The 13923-nt window shown below is 33.6% G+C and overlaps 1 protein-coding gene across 3 annotated transcripts; it reads right to left on the reverse strand.

The window, feature by feature from the left end:
• Positions 1-919: 919 nt before the first annotated feature.
• On the reverse strand, positions 920-13076 carry LOC106155084 (intraflagellar transport protein 88 homolog). 3 transcript variants are annotated; one of them, XM_013529732.3, is made up of 23 exons: positions 13009-13076; positions 11959-12118; positions 11603-11665; positions 10950-11148; positions 10669-10741; positions 10423-10513; positions 10098-10202; positions 8269-8371; positions 7948-8062; positions 7411-7713; positions 7032-7218; positions 6694-6780; positions 6418-6487; positions 6088-6204; positions 5780-5888; positions 5394-5544; positions 5040-5155; positions 4706-4824; positions 4347-4453; positions 3988-4057; positions 3714-3734; positions 1814-1942; positions 920-1549 (listed from the first exon to the last, which is right to left on the reverse strand). In XM_013529732.3, the coding sequence occupies exons 2-23, from the start codon at positions 12058-12060 to the stop codon at positions 1425-1427; spliced, it is 2562 nt and encodes an 853-aa protein (XP_013385186.1). In that variant the 5' UTR covers positions 12061-12118; positions 13009-13076; the 3' UTR covers positions 920-1424. The 3 variants fall into 3 exon arrangements, with proteins under 3 accessions (XP_013385186.1, XP_013385187.1, XP_013385188.1); XM_013529733.3 differs by having other exon boundaries at positions 13014-13066; XM_013529734.3 differs by lacking the exon at positions 3714-3734.
• Between the last annotated feature and the right edge of the window lie 847 nt (positions 13077-13923).

The following is a 13923-nucleotide window of genomic DNA, read 5'->3' on the forward strand; positions in this document are numbered from 1 at the left end:
TGATTGAATGAGCTTGACATTTCATGTAAAAACGTCAAAATTATGAAGTAAATAACGAGACTTATTTATCTTAATAACAGAGACATTCATCAAAGTCACTTTATAACTGAATTAATTTAAATCAGACGGGGGCACACTGCACAAGTACCCATCTTTTCTATGTGTGATATTCTTTTTAACAAAACTACGTCACATTAAATAAAAATAACTTTTTTTCGATTTCTACAATTGCAATGTCATTTACGTCAGTGTCCAAATGCTTAGCATAATCCAATGGAAATTTAAACATCAAATTTAAATCGGTCAAAATATATAAAAATATGTAAGTTGATGTTTTGAATCTGTTACCATTATACAATGACAAAGCGACTGGATGTTGTGTAGATGTCTTTATATAATATACAATACTTTAAATATTTCTTTTCTTCGTAAGGTTTCACAACCAGAACTAAGCTCATGCTTGTACGCGACATTCAGCCCTTTGCCGCCCAACTTTCGTTCACAAACCTAATCCTCGACCGACTTCAGGTTTTGAGAGCAAGCGCAGAGTGTTCTCTTCACACGGATCAGTCCAATGTCGTCAGCTCAACGTTCACAAGCAAAACAGACTCTCGTTTTATCAATTTTATATCTACCAATGGACATGCTTACGCCTCTTACTGACCAAGATGTTTTTCATACCACAGCATACTTCTACCAAAAAGATTTTACTGAAGAAATTGGAGCAGTCAGCGCAGAGACTATGATTTCCTAAAGCTTCGTCTCCAAGTCCTTAGTTTCGCCTCAGATGGATATATTTAACAAGACGCATTCTACATCTTTCAAGCGTTTTCCCTTCAATTCATATAATTGATTCATATAAAAAATTTTCTACTTAATTATCACGAGGACGGCCCCAGTAAAAGCAGAGCAAAACAGATTTAGCATATCACTTCTAAATTTATTACATTGGCAAAGAAAAGTTATGGTGAAAGATACGGACAATACAATGTTTTTTCTTTTAGGCAAGAAAGATATTTGTATCATTTAACATTAAAAAGACAACATGTCTGCTGCAGGCAGCAGTACAATACAGCTTGTTATCCAACGACACTAAAACTACGTTAATAAAAGAAAAGTAAATGATATCGCTCAGACAGAATTTCCGTTAAAAGCAAACTAGACAAAAAATCCGTAACGTGTCTAAATGTCCTATTTTCCAACAAATAAAAACCGACATTTTTCCTGGATTCTGTAACCAAGGTATCACAGGGGAGACTAAAAATAAATAAATTAAAGAAAAATTAAATTGTATAAATAGATGAATAAATACATATCAAGACCAATATATCTGTGTTTTTCTTAACTGTCCGATCGTTTATCTTCTTTTGAAATTTACTTGGAGTTTATTAAATTATTTCGGCCTTCATCTTCAGGCTCAGATTCTAGTCTGGCAGTAAGTCATCTCCCAGCTCTTCATCAGCAAATTCATCCTCTACTGGTTCTCGCTTCCTGGCCGCTGTTTTTGGACGTTCTACTTGAGGACCTAGCGGATCCGCATATGTAGCATCTGCAGTGGAATGATATGGATATAATAAACAATGCTAGAATTCTAATTAATATGGCTATAATCACATTTTAGTGAGTTGAAAATGTATGGTTGAACATTGTATGGTATTAAATGACTTGGCATTCATTTAAATTGCCCCTTTTCAAGACAAATTTAAGCTGTATTATCAATCAAAAGGGAAAAACGTATTTCAGCTTAAGATCTTGCTCAATCTAAAAATATCAAATTGTGTGCATTTGGTCTAAAAACAATTTCGGTCCTTACCAACATCTTGTTTGGTGTTTTGGAAGAGATCTCCGTCCTCTTCATCCAGCAGCTGGCGCCTCCTACTTGCACTTCCTCCTGACCTGTGGCCAGCACTGGAGATGGCACTGCCAGCACGGCTGCTGGAGTCTGAAATCACAAACCACGACATGAATGAAATAATTTAGATTCTTCTTAAAACTAAATTTTTTTCAGAAATAAGCTACATGGGACTGAATTTTGTCCTGACAGTGTCATAAGACAACAAGCAGGATTATTCAGAAATCTAAATGTCTGGGGCACAACAAGGCCTCTCTCTAATCTGACTGTCTGGGTCAGTGAAAAAAAGGGCTTTCAATTGAAACATGGATGAAACTTTCAGAAAAAATTGGTTTACTTGAGTGAAAAATGCATATACAAGAGTCCACTAAAATAAATTAACCATTTATCTTAATTTTAAACATAAGCTGTTATTACTAATTTATCTTGAACCAATTTACAGTTTATAATAAATTGTTCAGTCTTGAAGTAAGGACCAACTTTTGACTCTGATACTTCTGTGAAAATGAGCCCTAATGACTTATATCAATTTTTCAGTCTGTGGTAATTCTTGTCTAAAACAGACTTAAAATTGAACAAAAGAATCAAATTCTGAATAGACAAATGGCAATTGTTTCACTCAAAATGCAACTTCAGATTATTTTTTGGTTAAAACTGTGGAGATGCCTAGCACTTCAGGTCATATAGTCTGTATTCACAATATACACTCCATCTAAAAGTTTGGGAACATCATTATTTTGAATAATTATAAATAACCCTATGAGTTAAAGTAAATATTTTAACCAAATATTAATGAATAATGCACCCATCATTCATTACTTTTTTATATACACTGAAGATTTTCTCACTACAATACATATTTTTTTAATTATTCAAAAAAAAAAAGTTTCCTTTTATGATTGAGTGTATAATTTGTGCTTTTTCAATAAGGAACGGGGTCTTCAGGTAGCAAACATAATTAAATACAACACTATTTTAATCATATATAGTATTCCCTTTTCAATAAATATTTAATATTGCAAGTTAGGTGTTATCCCTGCTAACCCTGTCTGATTATTTTTCATGCAAAAAAAAAAAAAAAAAAAAAAAAAAAAAAAAAAAAAAAAAAAAAGGATCATTCTACCGTATTGCACTTAGGTAATTGAAATATTATGAAGTCCAAAAATTCAAAAGCACATGCAAAGGTTTCAATATTTTGTTCTTTGAAAAAGAAATCCCACTTCAGCAAATATTTTAAAAATGTACTAGTATTTTCTGGAACTGGAAGCAGTCCATGAAGCACTGCATACTTCATTTAAAATAAAGCATTTAGAATAGAGCAGGCGTGCATGTTATACTTGTACAAACTATAATGCAGTTTCCTTTTCTTTAAATTATCACTGTGCAGTACCATATAAGACAAATTATGCAGTGGGTTAGGTTTATTGTTTTGTCTCTACAGACTTTTAAGCTTCAAATACCATGCAATATTCACCACTAAACTGAAATAAATCAAACTGATGTTGGTATCTTATGAGACAAAAAGTTTTTTAAGATTGTTAGAAAACATATGTATAAAGAGTAAGGATATGTCCAGCTACAGTATGTTAAGTCAATCATGTAGAATAACTATTCAAATTCTACATAAATTGTAAGAAATAATGGTGGCAAATTGCAACGCTGGACACTTAACTTTGCCACCAAAAAATGTGGGCACAGAAATTAAACAGTAATAAAGACAACTGCAAAGCCACACAAACAAAATGTATTGAGATGATTATTTTGTACTGAACACACAGTCAGCCAAACAAAGGTGGTTTACTTTAAGTCTCAACCCACAGCAATTTGTGAAAGGTAATTTATAACTTATTCAAGCCCTTACCCTTAGGACTTCCTCCTATTCCTGAGGATTGAAAGCATATTGCAAGTCATTTTCTTGGCAGAAATCTGGATATTTTTTATCACTTTTTACATCAATAATACTTCTCTAGCTCATTTATTTCAGAATGTTTTATATATGTGCATTGGTATTTAAAGGCTGCAGAAAATAAAATACACCTATTTTACCACAAGTTGATACCCATGTGCAGACTTTACATACTGAAAAGCTCATTAACCATACTTTACCAACACATTAAGTTTAAATCAGTACTCACCACTTCCTGCACTTCCATCTCTTCCCTCCTTTCTCCGGCCACTGCCTCTACGTGATCCACTGCTTGCTCTCTATAAATCATCATATAAATCCTGTCATTAGTAAGTAAAACATTTTTTGTCATTAAAAAAAAAAAAAAGATACAGGCATAAATAAAAAGCTTGTACATCTGAAAAAAATTGAACTACTGAATAATCAAAACTAGGTTATTTCCGATAAGGAAATGGCTGTCATGGCAACAGAACTGTTAGTCAGTTGTTTGCACCTGCCACAATCTTAATGTTTGACTACACATAACAGAGTTTAGACACACAAGCAATAACTACAGCTTGTACTGGATAATAAATATACATGGCCTACCTGCTCCTTGAGTTCCTTCTGTTTTTCAGCTTTTTTAAGTTTAGTGGCATACTCTTGTGTTTCTTTTAAGCCTAGGTCTGTGCAAAGGCGCACAAGGAATTTCAAACCTTAAAAGAAAAAGAGTTGCTTTATAGCCAATTGAGAGAAGCAACAGACACACACAAGCACATACACAAAGTCATACATACCAAAACTTAAGAGAATTCAAAGATTGAACATTATCTGCCATAACTTATTCTTCAGCCATAAATACTACTATAATTATTAAATTCTACAAATGATTTCAACACATATTCCACTCACTTTCTACGTATTCTCTTTCTAAACACACAAATTTGGCAGTATATGGTAGTACTTACATTCCACATTGTCAGGGAACTTCCTATGTATGGACTTGTATGTCTCCAGTGCCTGTTGATAGTTCCCACTCCTTCTATGACAGCTAGCTACCATCAACTGCCATTTCACTTGCGTAGGCCTGCAATATTATAAAATAAACATGGTCTTTATATTTTCATGTACACAAGTTGTCCAGTAAACTTTCTTTACAAGATTCAACTTGCTGCATCGACAAAACTACACTAAAACTGATCCCTGTTTAACAAAAGCCAATAACCTATAAAAAAAACATTTATATGCTGATATATGAAACCAATACTTTTAAATCAACTCCCTTTTTATCTTTCTACTTACTCTACAATTGCAGCCCTTTCAAAATAGGATATGGCTTTTTCGCAGAACTGGGAATCAATATAATATGCTCCCAGCCACTCTATAACTTCAATATTGGACGGGAAATATCTGTAAGACTGGAAAATAGAAGGCACATTTAAATAGAACAGATTCCATACTGCATCACTTATTTAAAATTCCAATAATTAAGAATGGCATCTTGAAGAATCACTCATAACATGTGCAGCTCACATATCTCGCTAAAAGATACACTGTACAATTCTAAATGAAAAACACTGAGATGAAAACTGTTTGTGTTTAGTTTTTACCACTATGCAAGGATGGCTGTACCCATATGTTAAATCATGCCCTTACATCATAGTGATACTGGAATGCTTGAGACTTGTCCCCATCATTATCGTATATCTCCCCTAGCCTGGCCAGCACGGTGGGGTCAGTGGGCACCACCCCAATCAACTGCATAAACCACTCTGTGGCCTGAGTGGTATCACCAAGCTGCTCATGACTGGGAGAGAAGTCAAGGAGAATGGGCAAAACCAACAGAAGATAATGATGAAACTCCTGTTTATATTTTTACATCTTAAGTGTTTGACATACGTAGTTGGAATACCATACTGCAAAATCCATAATACTGATGTGATGTAAACATTTAAAATTTAGTCCCATGTAATCGCCATGTAATATGTTTAAGAATATATAAGAGCACTTGCATCATAAAATCATAATTTCAGCAAGGATACATATCAGCAAGCTGATACATGACTTGAGCATTGTTCCTGAATATGGCATGGAGCTTAAAGAAACAGTCAAGAGAATCCTCCAATCTTCCAATAAGTTTGTATGCCAGACCTGTTATAAAGAAAAAAATTCAATAACACAATAAACACTGATACTAAAACTGTATAATGATGCAAATTGACTAACATCCCTTTCTTCACAACCAACAATTCAATACAGTAAAACTACTTCTTGTCTTCTAAGTTACATTTTTGTGTATCCATTTTATTTATTATGGGCACTGGAAATAAACTGAGAATAAAGAAATTACCCAAGTTATACAGTGCTTCTATACAGGAAGAGTCATTCTGTAGTGCCTCCTTATAATATTCTCTTGCCTTCTCATAGTCTGCTTTGGCAAACAAGCAGTTGCCTTTATTCACAAGTGCTGAAATGATACCAACAAGAACATGTTAGATACTACCTCCAGGTAATACAAAGTGAGCCATACTGATAATAAGTAATTTGCATGCTTTTAAAAATGTTTTTTATAACTTAACCATCTACATAAATGGCAATTGATATGAAAACAAAGAAACATAAGAAAACCTATGTAAAAAAAAAAATCAACATGGCAATAATGAGCTATACTGAGACCTACCACTAGGGTTATATCTATCTGCCTGCAAGGCCACCTCTGCATATCGGTCAGCCTGGGTCAAGTCACTTTCCTAAAACATGTAGATATATCATGTCTCAAACATAATATCAGTAATACTTGATTATTATTCTGTGATTACTACAGACATCACAAAAATCTTCCTTTCAACATTTCAAAAACAATATAGTGTGACCAGATAACCAAGAGGCCAAAATACTTAACAGAAATGGTATAAAAAACATAACACATATAAAATATATAATTTAATGCACTTACCAGAAAATACAAAAACGAAAGGTTAGTAGCTGCTGTGCTGGCCACTTTAGAATCTTTCTTTTCAAATGACTTCAGCGTCTCCACAGCCTGAATAAAAAAAAAATAAATAAATAAATAAATCCAATAAGTCGATAAGATTGGTGAAAATATTTCACTAACTAATATATAAAATAAAATTCTCTGTCATTACTGTGAAAAGAAATTATCATCACTATGCAGATATAAAACTTGGATCCAAATTTTGATCAAACTGATCCACACATTTATATAACATACATGTTTAATGCATAAACATCAACAAACACTATCAACCAAACATTCACTATCATTTTATGTACCTGGTGAAAGTCTTTCTGTCTCAGGTACATCAAAGCCTTGTCTATCTCCAGGTCATGGGACAACTCCACAAAATTGGACGTCTTCACCTGATCCACACACCAGTCGTAGCCAGCAGCAAATGAACTCTCAATAGTGGGCGCCATCATTTTGGCAGCAGTCTTGATGTTTCTCTCTGCAGCAAGTTTTCTGAAAGCAAAATATAAAAGAAACCATAAAATTTTGTTTTTCTCCTCATGAAATTTAAGCCCAAATCTCCATAATATTTAAAGTAGCAAAAAGCACATAAATCAGGAAAGCATTTTGATTCAAAAAGAAATTTCAATGAATTACTGCATAAGTCATCTTAAAAAAACAAAGTTGGATCAGGATACTACTTACTTTTCTTTTTCCCTGCGTCTCAGAGCATCATTCTTAATCACCTCCAGGATAAGATTATAGTTCTTATCATCATTATGTGGCAGATACTTGTCTTCCTCATCAATCTTCAGATCACAAGCCAGCATCTTTTGGAAAGCTTTCTTCATCTTTTCTCTGTCTCCGAGGGCAAAGTAGCAAAGGACCAGGTTGAAGCCAGTCTTCACATCTGGTTGTTCACCCATGATGTGTTCAAAAGTGGTGATAGCATCATTGTACTGCCCCAACTTGACAAATGCAATTCCCACATTCTGCATGATCTTCAGTCTGAAAGATATAATATCATATGAAATTGTGGTAAATTAACCCAAGCACACTTGGAACTTTTTTCTTTATAAACTGCATAGATTGGAAGCACGCTTCCATAACGACATTGGATAACCTCTCTTATCATTTGAAAATATGCTAAAGATTGAAACACTGAAAATGTGGTTGGTACATTTGTTATCTATAATGCAATTATGATACTCCTGTGACAGACACTGTCAACCTGTATTATACCTCATATACTTGTGTGTATTAGGAACCTGGTCAACAGCCATTCTGTAGAACTTGATAGCCTTGGGATAATTCTTCTGCTTGAAGTAGATATTACCCATGTTCACCTTTAAACGGCCTGAATATAAAGTAAGAAGGATGTAAGATGGGTTGATATTGAGGTGAAATTAAAATCCTTCTTGCAAAGTTTGAGAATCACCACCCCAATTCATATCATGTAAAATTTAAAGCAACCGAGAGGCCGTCAACACCTTACATACTGACAACATTTTGAAAATGCTTTGATACATTGTGAAAAAAAAACTGTTACTGTATTACACTCACCAGCGTTTGTGAACATTTTATTCTTGACAATGACTTGGTAGGTGTTCAGAGCTTCAGCATACATTTCATTGGCAGCATACTGATTGGCAAGGTTGAATAATACCTATAAAGGTACATTTAAAATAAAAATGTCGTTTATCTGATATAGAAAAGAAAAACAATGTAATTCATAATTTACACATCATATCAAGTAAAATTCAATAACTTTTTGCATTGTAGTATAAGAAGTGAACTTCTATCAATTGATAGACATTAAAATTGTTTTGCTATATTCCATTTAATGCCATTCAGCAGGATATAACACAACATTATAAAACTAAAAATGAATGTTAAATCAAAAGTACACATCTACACATTTCCACCCATCAAATCCGAATCCCAACCTGTGCAAAACAATTTCATTATAGTTTTATATCTTTGAACGTGCATTTCCCATATGAATACTAATTTTAATTAGTTACCTACCAGTTATTAAAATAACTGAAAGAATTCCCATTCTTATTTATTTATTATCTAAGTTTTGTGCTTCAACAAGAAAAATGAGTTTATTAGTCTAGTAGTTATACATGGATTGTTGAATTAATCATTCCATGGACAGTTTTTATCTAAATATTTTCTAAATTTTTGGCTCTACTAAAGAGCCTTCCTCAGGGCAAACTGGAAAGATGTGAAAATATTGTGATGGAAAACAGAGACAAGAATGAAGAGAAGAACACAATAAAAAAAATCCCTAAAAGTATCCCCAGTGGTCAGTGAGCCAAGTATAAAACCAAATGGAAAAGAAAGAAAAGGACAAGGGCAAACTAAAAAGAACAGCAAAGAAGAAAAAAAAAAAACAATGGTTTAGTAATGCTTCCATATGTCAGTGGTCTAAATGAGAAAGTTTCCAGGATACTTTAAGAAAGGAAGATCAGTACAGTTATGAGACCTAACTCTACAATAAAACAGCTTTTAGGGCACCCAAAGGACAAATCAGAGTAAAAAAAAAAAAAAAAAAAGGCGTATACACAATTGGTTGTAAAAACTGTAATAAGTGTTACCTGGGAAAGACCAAATGTACACCACCCATAAGAGTTAAATAACACAGAACAGAAGATGAGAAAATGGACAACACACAGGTTTAGACCAGAGACAGAAGGAAAGAATTGGAGACACAAATGTGGAAATCTGCTCTCACAAATCACTCAGTAAAAGAGTCATCATTGATTGGGACAGCACCAGAATAATAGAGAAGGTAAGCGAAGATTACAAGGAGGTCATACATAAAGAACATTAAAGAACTTCCAGCTACCAGCTGGCCCATATCTATGATGACCTCTTGGGACCGGGGGGCCTAATGCCCCTATTTCACACAGACCACGAATCCCATGAATCGCCAGGAATTGAGAAATGTATCCTGAAATTTGTCAATTCTTGGCGATTCATTGGACTCGTGGTCTGTGTGAAATACGGGCATCAAAGTTTTTGCCATGAATTCCTGTTGGTCAAAAATTGCAAGAACTGACTACGAATATATACGAATCTGTAAAGAACTTCATGAACTGATTACGATTCAACCACGAATCCTGAAATTTGTCAATTCCTGGCGATTCGTGGGATTCGTGGTCTGTGTGAAATAGGGGCATAAGGGGACACTCATAGGATTATTGGTCAATGATTACAACTCAGCGTAAAAACATCAACGCATGACCAGTTTGTCCTAAGGAAGGCTCTTGAATAGAGCCAAAAATTAGAAGGTAAAAAAATATTTAGAAAAAATCTGTCTGTGTAATGATAAATTCAATAATCCAAGGAAAATTAATATTACACAAAAATACAGTTTAACTTACAGAATAGGTGAGATCCAGGTTGACCTGATCAACACTTGCTGCTTGTTCTCTCAGCCTGACTAGGACTCGTTCCTTGCGACCAGCCTCCTTAGCTTTTTCCAAGGCCTTAAAGTGAACATACATTAACAGTCAATGTTATGTATCAAAGCACAAAAGGAAATATACATGAGACTACAAGCCTTGGACCCAGTGCCAGGAAGATTTTAAAAATCCAGAAGACTTCATCATGGTGTAGCAGAATGTGTATTTATTCACTCTTCTGACATTAGCAATGCTCTTAATATCTCATTCAACTAATTTAAGTTCTGGAATAAAACAAACTTACCAACTGGTATTCCGCCCTGCTATTAGCAAAACAACTTTCTTCAATCAACTCATTTACTTTCTTTTCCAGTTGTTTGATTTTCTCTTCAGGTCTGAAAGTAGATTAAAGGCAAATATAAAAGGCAATACTATGTTCTTCACAAATGAAACCATTATTCATATCAAATATCATGCATGTTTTATGAATTTAATAAGACATTTAACGGGAATCCAACTTCAATAACTGATCTAATGTAGGAGGCCTTACGTGTCCTCAGGTTTGGTTTCTAACTGTGCTCCACTTTGAGCTTGAGCCTGATTCATAGGATCAAAACCTGCACCTACATGGATAACAGAAAGAAAATTAAGTAAATAATCTTAACCATTTTGAACTTTTCAATGAACAGAGAGTGAAAGCCCTTTTTTAAAATCCACAACACTCCTAACTCGAAACCAAAATTATATCAAAATATATATAATAGATCATTATATATCTCTTGATAATATCTTACTTCCAAGTAATCAAAATGTGTTTCTTGGTGTGTTTACCTTTACTAAAGGATGAATATCCAGCAGCTCTGACAGCAGTCATAGGTCTAGCAGCTCCATCTTGAGCCCCTGTCATGGGACGGGCTCCCATTGAGGATGGCATTGCATTACGTCCCATGGAAGATACCAAACCACCTTGGCCTTTAGCAGTGGCCAGCCTGGCACCTACAGAACCAGTGAGGGGAATCTTGGCAGTTGGCTGAAATGAATGGTATATAGGAATTTAAAAAGTGGATCATAATTTAATATGCCAGCACAAATAAGCATATGAACTACCATACGATGTTAAATCTGTTGTGTTAATTTTAACTTGCTCCTTCCTTGGCAAGGAATGCAGAGAAATAAGTGGCACATCTAAACCACCCATAATCCCTGATAAATATGTTTTATAGCAAAATAACTACAAACTTGTAATTTTCACTATAAAAACTTATTTATCAGTTCTTCTTGACATTAAATTTAAACACATAGGGTTGTATTTGTTTGTCAAAATAAAGGTAAATAAAATAAAATCCTTTTTATTATTTTGCACCTCCATGATTAATCAAATAGGAGCACAGTTAAATTTTTAACTTGTTTCTAAAGAATGAAATAAAAATGGCAAAAAACCAAAGCAAATGATTTAACAAATTATTTAAATAAAGGTAACATACAGGTGGTCTTCTTCCATGACTGGTTCTAACAGCATGTTGAAATCCTTCATCATTAGCCAAGTCCTACAAGACAAATTGACAGAAAGTAAAATGCATAATTGTTAATTAGTTGTTTGTATTAACTTACAAATATTACTAATAAATAATATATTTAAAAGTATCAATATCAAACAATATAATAATTAAACGAACAATAATTGTATATACCAAGTAAAAAAGAAATATAAAATTCACATAAAGTCATGTTAAATGTTAATTAAAAAAACTATAATATTTAAAAAAATCACTTGTTTTTATTTAACATAAAAATGTATCAAAATGTGAGCTATGTAATACAGAATGACATCTGTGCCCACCTCTGTATCCAATGTAGCATTGTAATCATTGTAACCAGAGTAGAGATCATCCTCATCCTCTCCCGCAAGATGAACTTGCTCCATCATGCTAAGGCGATTCATAGCAACTTTTTATGGCAGACTGTGCTGCTACAATTCTAGTAGTATATTCAACCTAGAACTTAACAAACCATCAAAAATGAATAATAACAATAAATGTTGTTAATAACATAACACAAAGTATTTCAATCTTGAAGATGATCTTGTCAGACTTAACTATATATTTGTCAGTCATAAACATAGTTGCCACATTGTTGAGAAAATAAAAATTTCCTGACTCTTCACTGACCAAATCCTGCTTTTTCACTGAACACCTAATTTTTCGGCCTCCATCTCCCCTACAAGTCCAATCCATTCATAACAGTTTGATTTTTTTCTCATCAAAACAATTTTTTTATTACTTACAAGTAAACAAGCACAGAAATATCGAAACTTAACACAGATGATAATTTACATCTTATTGATGGTTTTAATTTAGTTTAGAAAATATGACAGTCTTTCTAGAATTTTGTTTTTCCCTGTCTTTGCCACGACTTTTCCAAATTTCAAATTTTCCCTGACCAAAATAATTTTCCCTGATAATTCATTGACCTTGAAAATAAATCATTTCTCCCTGGCTTTTTAAGTGAGGTGGCAACCCTGATAAACGTGTTCAGCTGCAACATTGTCACGTCTTTATTTATTTAAGTGGTGGTGTTTATGTTTCACTTACTTTTAAGATTATTTACCTCAGATATTTGTTTAGGATCAAGCAATACCGACAATAAACTAGCATCACTAACTCGACACATTCGATTTCGAACTATTCACTTAGATCTATGCCAGGTTAGTCCATGCACTGTCAGTGCGAATTTTAGAAGATGCCACAAACATCAGTTACTTTTATCGATTAAATCATTGGCACCACTTAATTCTAAATATGAAGTTAATATGTGTGTCACTCTCTTAAACCATTCTCGTTGTTTTATATGTTCTGTTGACGTTAATTTGTCTTTAAAACGCAAACATTACCTTCCTTCTCATTTATTGATAGTGCTCCACCGGAGAAGTTTTGGAATTTCGTTCCCACAATGCCTTACAAAAATAACTTCCTGTCTCTAGGCACGTATTTATTCCACATAGTTGTCAACATAATAAACAAAAGCTAGATCATTCGAAAAAAATTAGTAATAAACATGCAAGTACTAGTTAAAAAGATACACATATAAAAAGAAGAATGTATTATCTTCTGTTTACTATATTAAATATTCTCATTACATATAAGTATTAAAAGAGCAGTCAAGGGTGGGCATTGACAAGACTGCACCTCCACTTATTGCTACAGATGAGATTGTCACTTAAATTCTCTACCACATTTGAAAAGTTTGCGCGAACGAATTCAGTTTATTGTACTTAGAATCTAGAACTAAGTCTGTTAGATAGCTTCTTTAGCTTAATTTCGGTACTTTTGCAGTATCTCCCCATCCTGTAGCTCGAATTTTTAATGGTAATCAAAATTAAATTGTGTTGACGCTAATCAACGTCTCTGCTGAGAATTATATACTCTTTAACATCTTTTTTAAATAATTTTATTTGCTAATGAGATTACAGTAAATTTTCACCCCAGCAATAACGTCGGCTCTTATAGGGCATAAGGCATGAAGTTTCATGAAAAAACACCTTAAAACTATGTATTAAACTAATTTATTTGAGTAGCGGAGACATTGCTTAGTCACCACAAAAATTAATGAAAAAAGTTAAAGAATATCACGTGACGGTGGGCGGGGGGGGGGGGGGGGAAAGTGCCAATTTTTCACACGATATTATCAGTGAAAAGAAATCAAATTTGTTTGAAAATCATCTCTATTGGGCCTCCTTACTACGTGTACGTATTGTGTATATTACAAGTGTGTGCATGAATATATAATGGCTTCAAAATATCTTTTA

The sequence above is a fragment of the Lingula anatina genome, chromosome 1 (assembly GCF_051362555.1).
Source record: "Lingula anatina isolate TDL-2025a chromosome 1, LinAna3.0, whole genome shotgun sequence".
Lineage (NCBI taxonomy): Eukaryota > Metazoa > Brachiopoda > Lingulata > Lingulida > Lingulidae > Lingula > Lingula anatina.

Excerpts from the sequence above, each read along its gene's own strand:
- LOC106155084 (XM_013529732.3), bottom strand. The coding sequence starts at position 12,060 with ATGAATCGCCTTAGCATGATGGAGCAAGTTCATCTTGCGGGAGAGGAT. Across the intron at positions 10,514-10,668 it reads GAAACCAAACCTGAGGACAC|ACCTGAAGAGAAAATCAAAC; the intron begins GTAAGGCCTCCT and ends ATCTACTTTCAG. Across the intron at positions 7,219-7,410 it reads AGACGCAGGGAAAAAGAAAA|AAAACTTGCTGCAGAGAGAA; the intron begins GTAAGTAGTATC and ends TTTTGCTTTCAG.